General features: G+C 41.9%; 1 protein-coding gene across 1 annotated transcript in view; it reads right to left on the bottom strand.

Annotated features, from left to right (window-relative positions):
- LOC142501262 (hexokinase HKDC1-like) overlaps positions 1-22,563 on the bottom strand; it is a 54,703-nt gene extending 32,140 nt beyond the window's left edge. Inside the window, exons 1-9 of the mRNA XM_075610908.1 lie at positions 22,322-22,563; positions 19,821-19,983; positions 12,334-12,482; positions 11,280-11,396; positions 7,607-7,702; positions 5,846-5,945; positions 4,543-4,726; positions 3,093-3,248; positions 708-941 (exon numbers count right to left, since the gene is read on the bottom strand). Of these exons, the coding sequence (XP_075467023.1) occupies positions 708-941; positions 3,093-3,248; positions 4,543-4,726; positions 5,846-5,945; positions 7,607-7,702; positions 11,280-11,396; positions 12,334-12,482; positions 19,821-19,983; positions 22,322-22,384 (1,262 nt within the window). The 5' untranslated portion in view covers positions 22,385-22,563. The remainder of the gene's footprint in view (positions 1-707; positions 942-3,092; positions 3,249-4,542; positions 4,727-5,845; positions 5,946-7,606; positions 7,703-11,279; positions 11,397-12,333; positions 12,483-19,820; positions 19,984-22,321) is intronic.

Consider the following 22,563-nt stretch of genomic DNA (forward strand, 5'->3'; position numbering starts at 1 on the left):
TCATGATTGACAACCATGACGAGTAAATAAGTGATGAACATATATAAATATTTTATCAATTAACCGGCTATTATGTGTTGTATTTATGCAGCAGAACGTGATGTTTTAATAAAGAAGCAGCTCCTTTAAGAATGTAGTTTAGGAATTGATAATACACGGAGTATAAGGGTGCATTTATTGTGATTACATCCCCTTCTACAAGAATATATTGGATTTATCAATAAAGTAACAACAACAAAAACTTATCTGAGTCTGAGAAATAGTTTTTTTCCCCTGTTCATGTGATGACTTTGAAGCAGTTTAAGTTCTTAGGTGTACATTGATTTTTGAAATATTATTGCTCATATATTTATACACTTTTGAGTGGAAAACTAATCGTTCCCTAGACACGCCTACTCCATGAAAACAGAAAATAAAGTAATGCTGGTGGTGGTCCTGCTCAGAAAATGGGCCTTCCTGAATGGCCCAATGAGGTATGTGTATCAATCCCTCACCTTGATAAAGGTTGCATGTTGCAACCGAGACGTCGTATTTTGGGCGTTTGCAAAGACCGCTGTGCCCTCTTCTATACACTTTTTACCCCCTCTGTTTTGATAACGCGTTACTAATAATGATACTTGTGTATTCATTTAAAAAAAAAAAACTATATTTCCTCCGTTGCAAATACAACATGTGATAAGGGGGGTGAGGTCTTCCCATATACTTACTGAGGGTGCGTTTTGTAAACGGTCCCATCCATTCCCACGGTGGTCCTCAGTCTGCCTAGCCGCTTATTTTTCCTAAGACGGGTAAGGATTGCAGCCAAAGCGGCGGCACACAGATTGGCGGATCGGAAGGAAACGATGGTGCAGACGTGTTGCACGGCGATGCAGTCTTCTTCGGAAGGCTCCAACCCAAGGTCGGTTAATATCTGCTGTGTGTTATACAGACCTTCATTATACCTACCAACAAAGAACGGCACAAAAGGTGGATTAAAGGGGCTTGGCAGAGGACCGGGACGTCCGAAACGTTGCTCCAATTTTTCCTGTACTTCTCCCCTGATGTTAGATGGATGCAATAAACCTTTTTTACATTGGAAACTTGCCAGAGAGTGCTGCTGAGCTTTTTTCCTGTCTATCTATCGTCGCTGGATGGTGATCCCGGCTACACTGCTAGCACCCTGCTCCTAAAGATAAGTTATTTGTCCAACTCTTGCCCAATTAGAGTGCCCTGAACACATTATATATATAATATATATATATACAGTATATAGCACCCTTATTCCCCCCACCCCCCCCGGATATGGTAATATTGTATCCTATGCAGTCTGCAACTCACATGCTAGGCTCAGGGACCGAAACGTTGGCTGCCCTGTGTTGTTAATACACTTTACTTACTTCATTATATTGCGGTGTGCTGTCTCTTTGTTACCTGGATTTCCCTGGATACCCTGTACATGTTTCTATATGGGACGAGCATCTGCCTTCATTTGAGAAACCGTGATTGCAAACTATTTTTTCATTGACAATATATATATATATATATATATATATATATATATATATATATATATATATATATATATATATGTGTAGCACCTTTATCCCCCCAACCCCCCCCCGGATATGGTAATATTGCATCCTATGCAGTCTGCAACTCACATGCTAGGCCTCTGTGCAGGAGCTTAACCCCAACGCTGCCTGTTCCTATCAGGAGTTATAATGTTAGGGCCAGGGGGAAAGGGGCACCAGGGGCACTTGGCTACATCTATATATTTTTCATGAGTGACAAGTATGGGGTCCCCGGAGCCGAGGCACGCTATTTTTAGATCTGGGGACCCCCAGGTTCCTAAGACTCTTACCTGGAAAGGTGCCGGTGTTACCGATCCCTCCAGGGTGACACAATGGTAGTTTAAATCTCCAGTGTCATCTGTTGCTTCTTTTTATTGGCCGATGTAACACAAGGGAATTAAGTATGCAGAGGTACACATTATGTATGGGGAGCCTGGGGTCCCGGAATCCATGGGGAAACATGAAATTAACGTGGTTCAGCTCCGGGAACCCTCTGCTTTCCACCCAAGAAAAACAAAATGGGAGTAAGGGGGGTGGGGGGCAGGAGGTGAGCTGCTGCTTTAAAGTGGCAGCCCAACGAAACAGGGAAAAAATAGCTTAAAGCTGCAGTTCAAACTGCTGTTTTTTTTTTTTAATATATATATATATTTCCCCCATTCAATATGTGCATCAATACAATCTGCACACTGACAAGTGATTAGCTAAGCTGCAGATCGATCTGTTCTCCTGTGATCGATAGCTTGCTCCGGGCTATTTAACTCCGTTCTTGCACAGCATTCTGGGCAATGTAGTCCTGGAATATGATTGACTGGGCAGTTACTCGTTACAATTTGTGCTAGAGAGAGGTCGGGGCTCAAGAGCCAGAGCCTATCAGAAGGCAAAGGGGGCTGTCACTTTAGAAATGCTTCCTACATTAGAAACATTAAAAATGTCTTTAAAACATTTCTTTTTTTTTTAAATTTTAAATGCTACAAGTATTTTCTCATAGTACAGAACTGATTTATTTAAAAAAAAAAAAAAAAAAAAAAAAACATGAACTGCTGCTTTAAATATATACAACATAATGTTATTTTTCCCATTTCATTCATTATTAGAAATGCTGAAATAAGCATGAATCACTCAAACATGATCCAACTGACTCTTATGGGAAATATGCCATCTTAATTTCAGTCTAAAGGAAAATATTAGATTACAAAGCCCAAGAGACTCTGTTAAATGAGTACAATAACACAACAAATATATAAGGTAAGTACCCACGACTGGTACCTTTTATAGGGGCGAACCCATGTAGCCAGCCAGAAAACACACCTAACCATGCTAATAGAAAATATTTTGCTTCTTTCTTTTCGGGAAAATAATTACAAATTGTATTTGTTTGTAGCCCCTGAATATGGCAGTGTATGTAATGTAATATTGTGTGTGTGTGTGTGTGTGTGTGTATATATGTGTGTGTGTGTGTGTGTGTATATGTGTGTGTGTGTGTGTGTGTGTGTGTGTGTGTGTGTGTGTGTGTGTGTGTGTGTGTGTGTGTTCATATCTTACTTCTCCATAGCAGCTACATGATTTGTATCAATTTTCCCCTTTGTAAGTAGAGCTGTAGATATCTTTCCACCAAAAAGGAGGCCTCTCTTTGCCATCTTTAAGAGAATGAGTCTGACCAGTTCTCCCATGTACTGTCCACTAATCAGCTTCTCAAACCTGTCATAAAAAGAGCGAGGATAAGATGTAACATAGGCAAGCATTCAATGAATGATGCAATTAATGATGAATTATGCAGTACATTAGGACAATTAGACATCGATAACAGAGCCAGTCCTTTACTACTATAGGAATTGACTTAGCTTTCCTCTTATACTTGTATTAATAACATTGTATCTCCATAGTACATACATAGTAATAGAGGACAATTTTGTCTATCTATGTAGGATCTGCAGGCACTTGCATAGAGTATAAACACATCCTAAAAGTACTTGACTATACAGGGGTAAACAGGCTTATACATTTGCCAACACTGTTCTCTAGGACAGGGGAGCGCAAACTTTTTTCCCTGCAGCCCCCCCACCCCCGGTCGGCAGTTTCCCTCTCTCTGCGCCCCCCCCCCCTCTTACCTCGGTGTCACATTGCCATGGCAACGTGACGTCAAATCACCTCACAGCATCATTTGACGCCGCGTTGCCATGGCGATGCGTCTAAGAAACAGCCGGAACCAAGTTAAGTGAGGTTTACAGAGGCCTTCGCTGCTCCCCCGGCACTTAATTTAAGTGTCTTCGGGAAGCGCGCGGGGCCTCTGTAAACCCGCGCTCCCCCAGCAGACAGTCTCGCGCTCCCCCAGTTTGCGCACCGCTGCGCTAGGAAATGCTCATCAACTTTCCTGTCTTATAGAGATTTGTCCATATAGTATACATACAGTAATATTAACTATACTGGTCACTGATACCCACTACCATTGTAAATATTCCCCCCCACCCCCTCAAGATTTTTGCACCATTTATTTTATGAATATTTGATTAAATGTTACGCTTTAAGTGTCTTCATTTTCATACCGGTAGTTCGGTTACACGTTTATAGGCAGGCCTGAATAATTAGTTAATCTAAGTGTGCACACAAACAAGAGGTGTCCTGGGGTTTCTTTCCCCAGCTTTGCAGTTTGCCCATATGTATTAAGCATTCTTCCGCCATAAGACACCTTCCGGCTTCGAGAACACCTTATAGCCCATTGGCTTGAAATGCGTCTTATAGCAGAAGACTGCTTAGTTAATACGGGTCTAAATCCTTGTATCCGTACTGTATATACCAGCGGTTACCAGCCTCATTCTGCTCTGTACTAGCATAACAAAGTAACAGATTTTCCTGTAACATTTAACATGTGTCACTGTCTATACAAACAATCAAATATCTACTTGGGCATTAGTAACGTTTATAGTACTTTGTATACCACCAGTTCACTTGCACCACAGGTCGGGAACCCTTGCTATATACAAATAGTGCTTACAGTTGTTTTCCAGGGTTAATAGAGCCTAAGTCCATTTCTTTGTCAAACGACGTTCTGATATCCTCCAGTAAGCCATCATCTCCAAAAGCTCCCCATTCCGTGTTGATGCACATTCTCCCCTCGTCACCTTCAACAAGCTCAATGTTGTTCAGGTTTTCCATATAGCAGGCGTTGGTACCAGTACCTACAAAGCAGTAAGTGATGTCCTGCCAGCTTTAGCTATCTTTATTACATTGCCCAAACACAGCGGAAAGTTACTTATTACATCTAACTATCACAATGGGGACATTATTGATAATAGATTAGCTGCACTTAAAGTAAATAGATTTTAGAGGGTAATTGTTCAGTCTACTGACCACAAAATAATGCATCATATTTATCAAAGGAAATAATCCCTGTGTCTTTAATGGGGATCATTTATCAAAGTCTCTCGGCTGCAAAACCAGTACAAAACAGGTGCAGAAACATTGCAACAAATGTATCAAACAAGAAGACTCCATAGTTTCCGTTCAATATGATGAGAAGTGGAAAAAAACACAGTTAACAATGTATTCATTTCAAAAATGAAGTGAAGTTCCTGCAGTGCTAACTGTGTATTGCACAGCTTCTCGCCTAAGCTATATAGATTTCGAAATAATAACTAATTAGTTTCGGCGCATATGTATTAAGGCAAAAGTGGTGCAATTCTGGGGTAAAAATGTGCACCCTATGTATCACGAGAAAAATCCAATTAAAAGCAATCATCATTTTTTTCTTTGATACCCCTGAAGCAATGTTTTGCACCAATATCGCTCCTTTTATGCCATGATACATATGAGCCTAAGGCCGCGCTTATAATCACGGCGACGTCACGCTGCGGTTACCGAAAAAATCAAATTGAATTGAGTTCCAGCGATCGCGACCACGCCGTTGCGCCGCTCCTACTATAAAGCGCACACGTTGGATGCAATACATTTGTTTTGATGCGACATCGCATCACCGTCGCGGGGACTATAAGCGCGGCCTAAGTTAGGATCAGCTATTGTATCCCCTATTGATTTCAGATCATACAAATACAGCTTGATTGGGTTCCCCTTGCCTGTCCGTGTACTAAACCAGCTACGGAATTCACAACCAGGTGTCCATAGACACAGATGCAAGCTATAAATATCATTATTGCCAAGCACACATTTTCTCTGTCATTAAAATGTTAAAAAATGAAATGGTACTTTAGTACTTTAGTGTTCTTTTATGTACCTACATGGAAAATGGATTTAACCCTCAAACAACTTCACCAAGAATATGTTTATTTTTATTTTGTTACCAACAATAACGCCAACTTCACACAACTGGTCATCATACCCACAGGTCATCATGGTCCCCACAGTATCATTCACCAGTGCCAAGACTTCAACATTTGTGCACTAACGAGATAAAACATATAATGTCATGAATTATCAGAGTTACATTACATTACAATTGTCTATATGTTTCATTTAACATGCCGTTAAACTATCAATTGTATTAATGAATAATATAAGACATATCCCCATAGAGTTCAACCTTTGTTACGTTCTAACCAGGCGAGTTACTCATCCTATATTTATAGGTCTATTGAACCAGAGGAATGTAAACAGAAAACTCTGGTTAAATATTTGCCAATTGTGGAAGGAGAAATAAAAATTCAAATAATGGCAATCATATTTCTCCCTGGATCAACAAAATTCCTACAGTATTGTCAACTTTTTTGTTAATTTCCTATATACCTTTCTTTTCTAAAAAGATGTCTAATTCCATAGTTTCCACAATTTCAGTGCCCTTACTTTGCTGCTGGTGAAATCTCCTTTCCTCAAATCTTAAGGAATGTCTCTTTGTCATTTGTACATTCCATGGGATAAAAATTCCCTTGAAAGGTCCTTATAATTACAGCTGAACCCCGTTATAACGCCGTGCTTGGGGTCCACATAATGCGATCGTGCTATAATGGGGTTGAGCTGTACCTTGAGTATATTTGTAAATAGTAATCATATTACCTCTGAGATACCCCTTAATTTGAATGTAAGCAATCATATTCGAATAGTCTTTCCTCACAATCAGACTGTCCATCCCCTTTATTAATTTGGTGGCTCCTCTCAACATATTTCAGTTCCATATACAGATATTTTAGAACATATATATTTAGTATATTTCTAACAAAGACTCTCTGGGACATAACACCCGATTCGCCCCAAAGTCGTCTCGCTAAGAGAGGATCCCCAATATGTCTTCAATGCCCCTGTCCACCAAACCAGCGTTGAAGGGTTTAACAGCATGAGGACAAGGGCCACTTCAAAGAGCACCTGGAGTCCATCAGCCCCTCCACCTTCCATGTATGTACTAAGGTACTGTGTGGTGATATGCTGCTTTTTTCATTTCTACAAAGAACCTATGGGACATAGCACCTGAGTTTCTCTAAAGGCGCCAGCTGAATGGCAGCCACAAGGTGTCGCTGTTTGCAGCCATTCACTTATGTTTGCTAATGTTCTATTGCAGTCTGAAACTCACCAGCCCTCTCATCCCCTGTACCCAATGTTTCAACCTACCCTGCCTATAGATTCTAAGCTCCTTGAGGCAGCGCCTCTTCAAACACTTTGCAGGCCTCTCCTACCTCTTCCAACACAATTTGAATCCTGTCTGTAAATAATACATATGCCCATCATTATATCTCTTACTGTCCAAGAAATGTCTGCAAATTGAATGTATAAACCTTTGTTCATTTAATGCAACCATGTACTGTATTATTATTTTCCTGTCTGTCTCTTGTGTAACAAGATAATTGTATTTAATTGTAGTTGCTATCAAACTGACTGTAAAGTATTGCGATGTCCCCTTAAATGGAGGCCTGTATTTACTTAAAAAATAAATGATGATGTATATAAGCGAAATACAAACAAAAGTTAACTAATATTAATTTCATATTAAATTACTATCTCTGTCATTAGTTGAAACTGGTGTGTTATTCTTCATACACATATAAATGTTATGCTCAATAAATACCATGTACTACAGTTAGAATAAGGAGAAGTATTTATACTATTGTACATACCTGTTGTTTCTTTAGAGCTTTACGCAAAGAATTCACCACGTCCTTTTCCTGAACTCCTCGCACTTTAAAGTCTTTTGCCCATGAAATCAAGACCCCCTTCAGCGGAAAACATATAGGCGATGAAGTATAAAAGGAAGGAGAGAAGCAGAGAGAGAAGTTTGTTTTGACACATGGCTCAATTTTCTGCCTGCGTTTGCAGTTTGCATTAAATACAAGAAAGAATTTCCTACATTTGATCCAAATGTTATTTTATTGGTGTACGCATACAACGTTCTATTTGTGGGCGCCAAAATACTTGACTAAAAATATTTGTAATGCTTAAGGAGCCCACGAGTGTAATATAAGTTGATTTCCGTGCGTCCGTTTTACACCAGAAAATGTAATTTGCCACACTTAGTGCATAGACCAGGGGTAGCCGACTCCAGTCCCCAAGAGCAACCAACAGGTCAGGTTTTCAGGATATCCCTGCTTCAGCACAGGTGGCTCAATCAGTCGCTCATTCTTTGACTGAGTCGAAGACTGAGTCACCTGTGCCGAAGCAGGGATATCCTGAAAACCTGACCTGTTAATAACTCTTGAGGTCTTGGAGTTGGCTTCCCCTGGCATAGACTGCAGAACTGGAGATAAATATTGCACTGGTTTCAAAATCCTTTGCTTTCAATTGTATTTTTAATTTTGATAAATCTGGTGCTACATTTTGCACCTGGAATAAAATAAAGAGAGGAAAGGAACCCTACAGCATTCACTCACTGTGACGTAGTAAATAATATGAAAATTGATATAAAAGCCTTTTAATGACTATTAAAAATAGTATGAAGGGATCAGGTGTTAATAATCCATGACCTGTCCCGTATAAACCACTGGCTAACCAATGAAACACTCTTTATCAAATGTTAATCGCATTAGCAGGAGGTAAGCCAATTGTATAGTATCTAAAGTTAATGGAGTTCTTCGCTGTATTAGTGGGAACTACTGTACACAACCCTTTATCGGCGTTGAATAGTTGTGTTATACACACACAGATATCTGCCCACTATTAGTAGGCAGCTATAAATATACCTCTTTACTAAAACATATATGGTGGAGCGGAATTAATAATAACACCTACCAATATGCACAAATGTGTATGATATACACCAACTGGGTTGAGATAGAAATTACAATATAGCTTAAGAATTTACAACATTTTAAATCTTATGCCCCTATGGGGTTAAATCACTCCGCTAAGCGTGTATTCGTGACGTGCACCATGAGTATTGGCACTTAGTTACTGTCTATTACATCCATTCATGATGCTACTGTAAATGTGCTAGAAATATAATATTTGCACACATATCAGATAAGTGTGAATGTAATCAGATCTTATGATTCAACATGCTATTTCACTGTATTACACTGCAGCAATAAATCTATGCTGAAATAATCTACAAAAAAGTAGTTATTCATGTCCCATTAGAGTTGGTATTCTGGGTCACAAAATATTACAGAGAGTATATAACACCTCTTGTATCTTACATGTAATACACAGTACCGTCTAAATCACAAGGAGATTACACTTGTATGTCATTACTCTCCTGAGGTTAACGGAACTGGTATACAATGTATATACAAAGTGCTCTGAATAAATGACAATGTATCAGTGTCTGTTGACTTTAGTGTATTTTTGGGCACATTATAATAATGTATCTTTAATGTCTCAAGGCACGGCTCATAAAATCGCATCCAGTTATGGCCTCACTTAATAGCATCAATCCTATGGTGTAGCATATGCCATTAACCCCTCACTGATCATGCTCCCCTTCTAAATAGGAATATAGATATTCTGGAGGGTACTTAAATCCCTTGTTAGTCTGAGGCATATTCTAACAATATAAGAAAGCCTCGAGGCACGGTTCTTACGGCCGTATCCAGTTATAGCCTCAGGGATTTACCCCATACTCTAGTATGGTTAAGAGTATTCATGTCTGTGAGTGAGTTAATATTCAAAGCATATCAAATATTGCACTGGTTTTAAAATCCTTTGCTTTCAATTATATTTTTAATTTTGATAAATCTGGTGCTACTTTTTGCACTACTTTTTGCACCTGGAATACTTTGATTTATATCGCTTGTAATGTTCTCATGTCAACATTTTTGAGAGTTTGATACCTTTATAATGTGGCAGTCAGTCCAACCTAACATACTGAAAGCAACTTTCTGCCAAACGTCAGAAAGGACTGTCACAGGGTCAATGACGCCAGAGTGTTGGTGTATATTGTGGTTCCTTGAGTCGTTATCTCAAAGAAATGGTTCCGCAAAAGTGATAAGCAGGCATTCAAGAAGCCCCATTAAGACGTATCAGAGCTTGAAGCGGTATTAACCGCCATTGACTTAACTTGATCTGGTAGTTAACACCAGTCAAGCTCCAATAATCTGAGCTTTGTGAATCTGTGCCATACTGCCCTAGGCTGTGTTTATAGTGCATGTTCACGACTGCGTGATGTAACACGCGAAACATACACCAAGCTGGAGGCTATTGTGAGATGTTCTGCAGGCGTGGCTGACGCGTCACGCAGCTGGTTCGCCCTCATTGGCTGAACCGCTCACGTGACGCGTCCGTCAAAAACAATTTGAATTGTATTTTGAAAATTCCCGCTCGCGCACACTATGGCCAGCCTCATCGAGGCATACATGTTTGTGTTCGCGGCGCTCTATTTCCCACAAGCGCCTGCACTATAAACACAGCCTTATGCAGCATGCCACATCAAGCGAATGGTGGGAATCACACATCCCTAATGAGTCTTTCCAACCTGGGTGTCTACTTAAGGTGTAGGGGAATGCAAATAGAAAATGACTACATGCCTTCTCCCCTTACTCAATTTGTATGAGACGTAGTGGTGGTTCTCAAGCTTAACTGTGCTTTGGGGACCCTCCGGTTCGTGAGAAATGCTGTTTTCTTCCCTTTTGGCAAACCAATATGGCTGCTGGATCAGCCTTCCTCACACGGGCCAATAGGAAACACTACATCATCAGGCATTGCATCACCATTATTGGGTATGACATTATGCCCTCCTGTTGGATGAGTTGGATGGCAGCCATCTTGACTTTTTTACATTTCATTTTACTAGGACATTCATAGGTCGTTTTCTTGAGAAGCTGAGAATAGCAAGGTTCAGCTCCAGAGGACCCACTGGCTCAGATTTATGAAAAAAACCACATTAATTCAAAATATGTGGTGTGTATTAAATGTGCAGTTAGCAGCTTAAGGCCTCTGAGGCCCAATTTCAGCCATGAGGCCTGATTAAAGCTGAATACGTCTCATGATAATAGAGTTAAACTGAAAGGATCCATCCCACTTGAAACACCATTAGTGAACATGTGCTAACAACCAGATTCAGGGCTGCCGACACAGGGGCGAGCAGGGATAAGTGTCCCAGGCCTAGCTGGCCGATCCCAGAACTTTAGCCCGCTATCGATGGTGCGCTAAGATTACTCTACAGATGCTCCACCCCTGGTTGACATGCCACCAGCATCCCCCACACACTCAACAACCCGGGCCGAGTTCAAGACTTCGGTCTTGGGCCTGACCGGATGTACCATTTTTCTTATAAGAACAGCTCTGTCTTTTTATTGCAATTTTGGCATGGTTTCCTATAAACATGTCAGAATGCAAAAAGGCGAGACATTTTCTTACCTCATCTAACTTGGTCTGTTTGCAAGGAAATGAGAATGTAAATCCAAGTGGAAGCTTCTCTTGTATGTGTCTTCTCTCCATAAAATTAGACAGGCAGTCAGCAACATAGTCAAACAGCTGTGTTTAAAAATAAAATAGAAGGAAAGTTAAGAAAACTATTCATTGAACTCCAAAGCGGTCTTCTCCACCATAAAACGTCCCTGACAACGAGAAGACATCTTTACGGCATATTGAATAGGGGCTAAAGACAGAACTTAAAGGTCTCAATCTATGGTAAAAGACAAAAAAAGCAAGCTTTTGGAAAAAATGTACCCATTTAATTGGATATCTTAAATTAATCTAACCCTGCTTAAAGCAAAGATGTTGCTGCTTTTGTTTCTTTGGAAATTAATTAGTTATGTCATTTCTTAGGGGCTTTTGTGTGGGGTGGGGGGGTTGTGTTGTCAAACATTTGTTTTCTTTATTGGCCAACCCTGTCCTTATCAGAGAGCCAATTAAGATAACAGGAAGGGGAGAGAGGTGGCTCTGGCTGTCAGAAGCAGTCAGAAGAAAACAAACTCTCCGAGTCCCAACTCATTATGTTTACATATTAACTTTAAAAATACTTATTGGTGTCACATTTTTGTTAAAAGGGCATCAATCACCCAAATAACACCCCTTAAATATGTCACTGGCACTAATGCACGTTGGTCCTAGGAGGTATTTCCTGTTTAAGATGAATGTACAACAGTAAACAAAGATGCCCCAATGCACGTCCAATACACGTTGATTTAGTTCATGGATATAGTTTCTTCTCGTAAATATAGGTAATTTAGTTAAATCTTGCCAAAATCTGTTAAGCCTACAACCACATCAAGGTAGCAGGTTCCTACATGCCTCATTTTATACTGTGTCCTTTTCATTTCTTCCACTACATGGAGAAACGAGGAAACAAAACAATGATCAGGCAACTGCATGGGTGCCGAAGCGGTTAAATGTGGAAGCACTGGCTGTGCTGTGCGTGAGGTACAGAGCAATTAATACTGGTTAATAAACTGAAGCTGAAGATACATACTTCAGTCCCACTTCCGGTTCTTAGGTCGTTGGGCATTGGGTAGAACTGGCTGTCCATCTGCACCTTCTGCTTTCCATCTTCAGACACTTTTACCCTCAAAATTCGGAACTTCGAGCCTCCAAGATCAATGGCAAGAAAATCCCCCTTTTCTGTAAGACACATGTGCGTGACTCATGAGTGTATATAAAAAATGGCCTTTGGTTAAGAGCAAAGCACTTTAAGTTGCAACCCAACGGACCCATTTAGCTAGCGAAGGACTGGACTTCCAAGTGGCCCTTGAATCATGTGCTTCTGATAACTTCATTGCAGTTCGTACTACTATATACAGCAACTCACTTTTCAACTAAAATAATCCAAATATGATCCAAACATAAATTTAATTTGTAAAATGTGCACGTTATTTTTCCTTTAATTCTTGTCTTGGCTAATACAACTAAAATTACTTAAGATGCTCCTCTGGCCCTCCGAATTGTTTTTCTTTTGATCTAACCACTGGGAAAACTAGTTGAATAGATGGAGTTTACAACCTGTCAAAGTAATTCCCTTTATGAGTTGTTCATTTAGCCCAACCAAAGAAGTTTTGCTAAAACATACCCAAAATATGAAGTTTTCTTTCAATTATGCTGGTTAAATACCAACAGCAAACAGTGAAAATATTTCCGTGCGAAGCAAAGTTTAAGTGACTTTTTAGAGTTAGGCCGTGATTATACCAAAAAACAAAGCGACGTTGCGTAGCGCCAAAACAAAGAGTATACATCCCCGCAAAGTGCTTATACCTACGGCGACTGTCGCGCCGCTTGCTACTGCAATGCGCGAGACAGTTGAAGAGTTTTCCAAATTTGTTTTCTGGTTGCGACGGCCGCGTCACGTGACGCAGCCGTCCAATCAAAGAACAGATGTCAGCCTTGTCTCCCGTACAGTCGCGCGCGCAGGAGAATGTGCTTGTGCACGTCGCTCTGTGCTGTCGCAACTGGGAGCCTGAAACATGTTAGAGGACCTCTACAGCGTCATGTGAACCCTGTTTGTCTTGTTCCTCAATAAAGACGCTTATTTTTATTGCACCTGATCCAGCCACCGTCGCATCTTTTTTCTATATGCACCTCAAAGCAGTGCACTGCCTGCACGTCCCCTCCATGGATACCCCCTTCAGTATCTATCTTGCAGCTGCACGCTAAACACAGGACTTCTGGCAACATTGCCAAGTGTGAGTACGCTTTATTATTTTTCTTCCATGGATGTTATTTAGTCTAGCTCCAGGGGAGTGTTATCATGCTTGGGATTACTAGCTGGGGTCCCACTGTTCATTTATTTTGAGCAGTGTGGCCAACCTATGTTGTATTTCCCTATACCTCCCCATTATAGAAGTATTATTTGACTACATCTGCTATTGCCTGTGTTGATGAGGAAAGCGATATGAATTATTGGATTTATTACTGGACTAAGTGATATATGCATTTTCTCTGAGCACAGATACAGAGCTTGTCTCTAATATTGCCTGATGGTCATTTACACTCTGACCCTTAATAAATAGCCAGTGACGATGCGTTTCTAGTGTCCTGGAGAAGACTTTGGCCCATTCCTATGAATGGAGCTGATCTCTTTGTTGGAATGGGTAAGCAGCTTCACAGAATGTTGAATAGGAATCTCTTTGAGATCTTGATAAATCACTTTATCTCCCAGTGCTTTCCCAGGATGTACAGTACTTAGAAAGAAAAAAAAACAACATATGTCAATTAGGGTTACCAGATGTCCAGTATTTAACCGGACTGTCCGGTATTTGGACACTCTGTCCAGTAAAAAAATGTTTCCGGTATTACCTCTCTGAACATAGTAACCTGACCAGCTTGGGGGGCTGTGGGATTTCCCCGACCAGGGAGAGAGCAGGGCTGTTTCTAGGGGGCTGGGCAGCTTCCTCCATCCTGATTGGCAGCTGGGTAAAGCAGCCAATCAGGATGAGATGTCAGGAGCCGGGGGTCGAGCCAAGGAATGGAGGAAACAGCATGTTGGTGAGAGGGGTGTGTGTCTGTGTGTCTCTGTGTCTCAAGCGCGTCACACCATTGTGTCCAGTATTTTTGGAGAAGCCACCTGGCAACCCGAATGTCAATGCATCTTTGCTGTTAAAAAATATATATCTTTTTTTTGTATCACTTTTTTTTTATTGAGAACAACATACATCCAAATGATAACGACAATGTCACAGGCACATGACAAGATTTTTCAACTAAGTTAAACAACATGTTGTCCCAAAATGGGTATTTTTCAGTTGGTGGGGGGGTGGGGGAGGGGGAAGGTCTAAGGGGGGGAGGGGGGGAAGACATACTGGGGGGGGGGGGGGGAGGATGGGGGAACTTTGTTTTATTCCTCCCTTTCCATCAGTACGAGGACGGCCTAATGCTGGCCTAGTCCTAGCGGGCCGCTCCAGGGGTCCCAGGTATTCCGAAACTGTGGCATTTTTTTATTGAGCATTGCTGTAAGTTTATCCATGGCCATGACCTCGTCTATTCTTCTCAACACCATGTTTCTCGCTGGGGCTTTGGTGTGTTTCCACGCCGCTGCTATTGAGCATCTGGCTGCGGTTAGGATAGCTGATACTAGTCTACTCAGGGGGGGGGGGGGGCAGGTCGTCTATCGGTTTGCTCAGCACGAAGGTCAAGGGGTCCAGGGGGAAAAGAAGCCCCGTAGTTTCTTGTAGAAGCTTCTGGATCTTTGTCCAGTACCTCTGAATCTCCGGATATGACCACCAAATGTGGGCCATGTCCCCCTTTTGGCCACATCCCCTCCAGCACAGGTCGGGAGTGCCGGGGAAGATCTGGCTCAGCCTAGCCGGGGTCCGATACCACTGGAATAGTATTTTATATATGTTCTCTTTTGTCACTGTACAGATTGAGGTCTTTGTGGCCAACTCCCAGATATCCTCCCACTCGTCCATATCTATCTGTACATTGAGGTCCTCTGACCATTTTTGCATATACTTGTGGATTGGGGGGCTGGTTGCCGACTCCATCCCCCTATAGATCTCTGAGATCAGACCTCTCTGGTAGGAGCCCTTGCCGCAAAGGGATTCAAACCTGGTTAATAGGGGGAATTTAGCGTTTGGGGCTAGGGATAGAAGGAAGTGCCTAATTTGCAGGAATTTGAACAGATGGAGACCTTGGTGTTTATGTTTGTCGCGGAGTTCTTGGAAGGAGAGGATCTCCTCGTTTTTCAGCAGATCGGCAATCAGCCTTATTCCTAGACCTTGGAATTGGTCAAATTGTTTTTTGGAACACCCAGGCGGGAAGTGTGGGTTTCCAAAGATGGGAGTAAGTTGGGATGGGGTAGCTAGCAGGCCATATTTCCCTTTGTTTTTGAGCCAGACATCCCATGTGCATCTCATTACCCCCAGAGCGAATCGCCGTGGTCCTCCCTCCCTTCCCACAGGAGACCAGAGGTGGACCTGGAGGGTGGCAGGTGCAGCATGATGTGATTCGATCGCTAGCCAGCAGGTGGAGGCCGGGTCGTAGTTCCAAACTACAGCCTGTTTCAACTGGGCCGCCGAATAGTATCTGATCACGTCGGGGACCCCCACACCTCCTCTTGTCTTGGGGGACAACATCACAGACCTTGGTACTTTGGCCGTTTATCATTCCAAATGAATTGGAACATAAGGGCCTGGATATGTTTCAGGGCTGCGATTGGGACGGGGACAGGGATTGTTTGGAAGAAATAAAGAAGTCTCGGCAGGACATTCATTTTTATTGATATAATTCTTCCAAACCAGGAAATTTGGAGCGTTTTCCATTTCTCCAGGTCTTTTTTGATTTGGTTAAACAAGGGGGGGTAGTTGGATTGGTATAGGGAGCTATAGGTGCTTGAGATTCTGACTCCTAGGTATTTAATATGGGTAGTGCTCCATCGATATTTATAGTTAGCTTGTAGGAGTCTCCATTCCTGGTCTAATAGGGATACGTTTAGAGCTTCTGACTTGTCCATATTGACTTTGTAGTCAGATAGTGTGCCGAATTGGGATAACACTCTTTGGAGATTGGGGAGGGAGACGTGGGGGTCCGCGAGGGTCAGGATCACATCATCAGCAAATAAAGAGATTTTGTATTCTGTTTCGCCAATTCTAATACCTTTAATGCTCTGATCTTCCCTAATTGTGGCCGCTAATGGTTCAATTGTTAGGGCGAATAACAGAGGGGAAAAGGGGCAATCCTGCCTGGTTCCATTTCTGATCTTAATGGGGTCCAAGAAGCCCCCTGAAATTTTTACATGTGCTGTTGGGTTTTGGTAGAGGGCTCTAACCCCCTGCAGGAAGGGGCCACTGAATCCAAATTTCAGCATAGTTTGATCAAGGAAGGACCATTTGATTCTGTCAAATGCTTTTTCTGCGTCAAGACTAAGGATCATCGCTCTGGTTCCTGTGAGGCGCACATGGTCTATTATATCCACAATTTTGTGGGTGTTGTCAGAGGCCTGTCTACCTGACACAAATCCTACTTGATCTATATGAATGAGCCGTGGGAGAATTGGGTTGAGCCTGTTTGCCAAGATCTTGCTATAGAGTTTTAGATCGGTATTCAGAAGGGAGATTGGCCTATAGTTGCCACAAAGGAGAGGGTCTCTACCCTCCTTGTGGATAATTGCCAGGTTTGCTGCGGTGATTGTAGAGGGGATCGGTTCCCCTTGCAGGAAAGAGTTGAATATATCTAAGAGGTAGGGGGAGAGAATCTGCAAGAATGTTTTATAATAAGCGTTGGTAAACCCGTCCGGGCTGGGCGTTTTAGCTAATTTAAGGGAACCAATGGCTCCTGATAGTTCCTCCTGGGAGATTTCTTTATTTAGATCGTCTAGTTCCTTGATCGAGAGGGATGGGAAGTTACAGTGCGCCAGGTATTGTGTAATTGTCTCGAGGGATGTCGGGTCATGGTTAGGGGGGTGTAAGTTGTAGAGGTCCGAATAAAAATCCGCAAATTCCTGAGCTATCTCCTTCTCCATATATGAAATTTGACCGTTTTTAGTGCAGATTTTAGAGATTTGTGATTTAACTCGGGTGCCTCTGAGTTTAGTGGCCAAGAGCTTATCGGCCTTGTTGCCCTTGTCATAAAATTTTTGTCTGGACCATCTCAGTGCTCTCTCTACCTCTTCGAGTTGGGTGTGTTTGAGGGCTGCTCTAGTTTGGTTTAGTTGTTTGAATATTTTTTGGGAGGCTGTGTGCTTATGCTGTTTTTCACGTTGCGCAATCTTATCTGTAAGGTCTTTTTGAAACTTGAGTTTCTGTTTTTTCTTATGGGCTGCGACTGAGATTAGGTCGCCCCTGATTGAGGCCTCATGGGCCTCCCACAGCATTGCTGGGGCCGAGACTGACCCCTTATTAATTTGAAAAAAGATAGAGAGTTTTTCTCTAACTAACATCTCTGTTTCTGGGCAGTGGAGCAGGGAGTCGTTTAGCTTCCACTTGTATGGGTTTTTCTTTACGAAGGGCAGAGAGAGAGTGAGTTCAATGGGGGCGTGGTCAGACCAGGTGATTGGGCCTATATTTGAGTGAAAAATATATATCTTAATGAAGCAAAATATACAACATTCTTTGATGGATGTATCAATGCAAAAAACAGTGTGTAGTGCTGCAATGCTCCACTTTTTGCTCTCAGCTGCATCATATGGACTGTAAGAAGCTTGTTGTCAACTGTTTTACACATGGAGACCGGCTCGCCGACATGTTTCCCGGGAGCCAGGACTGAAGACTGTCAAGTGGGGATAGGGCGAAGCTTGTCAAGCTTTGGGCTGCTGGTTACCACGGTTTTACATTTTGGATATTGCGTTTCTAGATTTGTGTTTTATATTTTCACCTGTAAATATTTACACCACTTTAAGTTATTACGAATAACTATTTTCTAAAGTTACGTTTTATGTTCAATCCTGATCCACAAGGATATCCGTAACCAAGTAACTGCAGCGAATGATAATATTGAGCTGAGTTCACCACTAATAGGATTTGTTTGTTTGTTTTTTCTCTTGACGTTCCTTCACTGGGTAACTCTTCCATATTGACACTCCCCAAATCCCAAACTGGTGCACCTGGGGCAAAAGTGGGGGGAATACTGATATAAATGCAGCGCTGTCGTAATAATTATTTAAATGCACAAAGAATTTCTCTTCACGTATTTGATGCAAAAATGAGTGTTGTTACAAACTTGCCTGGATACATATCCCCCTCTATTTTGTATTTTTTCCAGTGTTCATTTGAAATTATTTATTAGTTGGCGTGAAGCTCTCGTAGACTGCAGTTCCGGTGCTGTAACTATGGGCAAAATGATGCCATTCAGTGTGTTTACGGCTCACGCTCAATATGAAGTCACTTAACACGTTTACCTCTATTCAAATGCATCGGACCCACATCTTCTCCAGCAAAGGGAAGTGGCTTTACAGCAGGGGCAGTCCAGTGGTTAAGCTCAATAAGTCCCTGCTTCAGCACAGGTGGCTCAATCACTTCCTGCTTCAGCACAAGTGGCTCAGTCTCTGCTTCAGCACAGGTGGCTCAATCAGTCCCTTCTTCAGCACAGGTGGCTCAATCAGTCCCTTCTTCAGCACAGGTGGCTCTTCGGCTGAGCAACGGATTGAGCCACTGAAACAGGGATATCCTAAAATCCTGACCTGTCGGTATTTAGGACTGGAGTTGGCCACCCCTGATTTACAGCATAAAGAATAAGGGACTGTTGACCTTATTTGCTATGCAGGCTTCTGTCATAAGACTGCTTTTGGCAGTTAAAGACACCTTACAGCTCACGTAAGTCAGTTCAGACTGCTTAGCAAGTATGGGCCTATATTTCAGAATTTCCCCAACCTCCTTCTCACAGGGGCAGCTCAATGTAGGGGGTAAAAAAAACCATTTATTAGTATAATTGGCTTCCTTAGAAAGGTTCAATCAGCCTAAATGTACATCAGATATGTTACCTTATGTTGGGCTAGCTGCTGTTAAAGGAGTCTTATGTCAGAGACTACAGGTGTTATGGGCTCATTTATCAAAGTCACTTGCATGCAAAAAGACAGAAAAAAGCTGTAGTGGATTTATCAGACTAAAAATATCTTATTACATTTCCTTAGCTAAATCTGGTGCTGTGCTGGTATGTGTGACTGCCCCACAGAGCCATATATTATAGGGGACACAGAGAACCACATACATACTAACAATAAAAATAGTAAATTACTCCTTTAATGTACCATCGCAAAGTCTTTTTGTTGCATTTTTTTTTTTTTTTAGCAATCCCACCCTTTTTTACCTTCTGTAGCTGAATTCTGGAGAGATCAGTTGCTGACAATTTGCCTCCCCTGGGAGTTTAAAATGGCCACTGCCATTCACACTCATGAAAACAAACGATATTGCCATGGTAACCGTCGATGTTAGTGATACAATAGACAGGTTAAAAGTTAGAGGCAGACCAGCAAAACGTGAACTATCAGGTTATGTTGTGAATGTTTGTTTTATGTACACAAAGTTTACTCACCCGAACCGTCAGGAGTTGATCTGACAAATGTTGGTAACATTTTCACTGACGCAGTCGAGTTTGTATCCTTCTTCAGGCCTTTCTCCATCTCAGCTTGGAAACGAGACATAATATCCAGTAACATTTCATCTGACAGACGCATGTGGTACAGAAACCGGTCAACCTGATGTTGGAAAAGTAGAAATATTTCATAAACCCGACAATTTATTCACCTCTGGAGTTCCCTTGTAGATTAAGTACATTTTAAGTTTAAAAGGCAGGCCACACCCCACCCCAAAAATGCACGTACTTGTTCTTTAAAATAAATAAATTATATATATATATATATATATATATATATATATATATATATATATATATATATATATATATATATATATATACTTAGTTAAGTTATGGTGGGTAAAAAAAAGTGAAAAAAAACCTCCACAGTAAAGCATATAGCAAATGGAAATATTACTGTATGCTCATTTGCATGTCTTAGACAGGTCTGCAACCCCGCCTTTCACCATTATCACCCAGCACAGAGCGCTTCCTCTGCAGCAAGGGATTCTGGGAAATGACATGCAAATGAGCACACAGTGCCACCTTTTGCTTCAAAACCATTTAACATGGTCCCATGAATCCCAGAATACCTTGCTGCAGTGGAAGTGCTGTGTGCTGGGTGATAATGGTGAAAGGCGGGGTTACAGACCTGTCCAAAACATGCAAATGAGCATACAGTAATATTTGCATTTGCTATATGCTTTACTGTGGACGGTTTTTGTCACTTTTTTTACCCAGCATAACTTTACTAAGTATGGTAAAACCCATCCTCATTGCTTCATTTTTGCATAGCCAGTGTAACCACTGATGAGACCCATTAAGGTTGAAACAGTCTGTCAGTGGGTGGGTTTACTGGCTATGTATCTTAACCCAGGCTGTGAAATGCAGCAAGCTTAAGCTTACAAGGGACCATGTTATATGGTTTTGAAGCAAAGGGTGGTACTGTGTGCTCATTAGCATGTCATTTCCCATAATCCCTTGCTGCAGTGGAAGCGCTGTGTGCTGGGTGATAATGGTGAAAGGCAGGGTTGCAGGCTTGTCTAAGACATGCAAATGAACACACACACACACACACACACACACACACACACACACACACACACCCCATCCCCCTCTTTACACAATTTTTTTTATTTTTAAACAGCAGCTTGAACTGCTGCTTTAAATAACTATTGTCACTCCCAACATTCCTCTCTCATAACCTCTGCTTGTACCTCAGTGACATTACACCTTTCTATTTGTAATTTAGCAAGTTGTTGCCACATAGAAGTTATAATACAAAATAGTGTTTATATCACAGGAGTCATTCTCCAGCCATGTTTTCACTGAGCATAAGCAACAAACATATCTACTTGTAGTAGGAACATTGCTTTATACATAGGGTGACCAGACCCTAGGACCAGACCAGACCCGTTTTACGGAGTCTGTCCTGACTTTTTTTGGCTCTGTCCTGGTTTTCTGTACCGACTGCACATGCGCAAAGAGTGCTTTCTGACCGTACATGTGCAATCCGCACTTCCCGGCTGCTCTTGTGCATGCGCGATCGGCACTTGCTGGCTACTTTTGCGCATGTGCAACCCGCAAGCTCCGATCGCGCATGCGCATGAGCAACCAGCAAACGCCATTTGTGCATGCGCAGTCGGCAAGTCACCCCAACTAGATATATTTGTGTCAAAAAGAGTGCTAGCTACTGGGATCGTGACCTCATGCATACAACAATATGTATGGCATATACTTGGGAATGACCAGTCTATTGAGACATTGGTCCCTCCATCAGAGAGGAAGCTAATGTTTACAGATAGTGTGGGGCCTGCATGAAAGGGGATGCCGTGATGCGGTTGCAGGTGTATAATGCTTTGGCCAACGAATTGCTTATGAGAAGAAAAATAGATAGTATTTAACTATACAATTTGTCAGATTGGATGTAGCATCGGGGCTTTTGTTGTAAATATAATAATAATAATAATAATAGCACGTTCTTGTATAGCGCTGCTAGTTTTACGAAGCGCTTTACAGAGACATTTTGCAGGCACAGGTCCCTGCCCCGTGGAGCTTACAATCTATGCTTTTTTGGTGCCTGAGGCACAGGGAGATAAAGTGACTTGCCCAAGGTCACAAGGAGCCGACACCGGGAATTGAACTGCTTCAGACTCTCAGTGCCAGTCAATGTCTTTACCCACTGAGCCACTCCCTCTCCCATATGAACATGACTTACCTAAGGAGAACTGAAACTGTGATTTAAACCAGGCCCTCCCACTTCAAATGCCAGGGATATTACCACTGACCAAAGAGATTTATTATAATTAATAAATCTGGTGCTGTTTCCCTCCCCCCCCCACTCTGGTTTCGCCCCCGCAGTTTTGCAGCCGAGAGACTTTAGCAAATAAACCCCCTTTCGTTTGTTGTGGGGAAACCCTCACGATACACAAGCCCTAAGATGTGTACCCCAATCTTACCTTTTTGATCTGATCTTCTTTTAGTTTTGTGAAGAAAAACGATATCAAGTGTACAGCGAACATTTCCAAAAAACAGGTGTATGACCTCAAGAGTGGAGGGGGTGGGGGGGGTGGATAAACCGGACAATAATTCAAAAAGAAAAACACAAACTCGTATCTACAGAATGGGGAAAGATATCCTTCAAAACACAGCCTTGCTGTAGCTGCCAGCAACTGGAGTTTGTTGCAAATGTAAAGACAAG

The sequence above is a fragment of the Ascaphus truei genome, chromosome 8, assembly GCF_040206685.1.
Source record: "Ascaphus truei isolate aAscTru1 chromosome 8, aAscTru1.hap1, whole genome shotgun sequence".
In the NCBI taxonomy this organism is placed as follows: domain Eukaryota; kingdom Metazoa; phylum Chordata; class Amphibia; order Anura; family Ascaphidae; genus Ascaphus; species Ascaphus truei.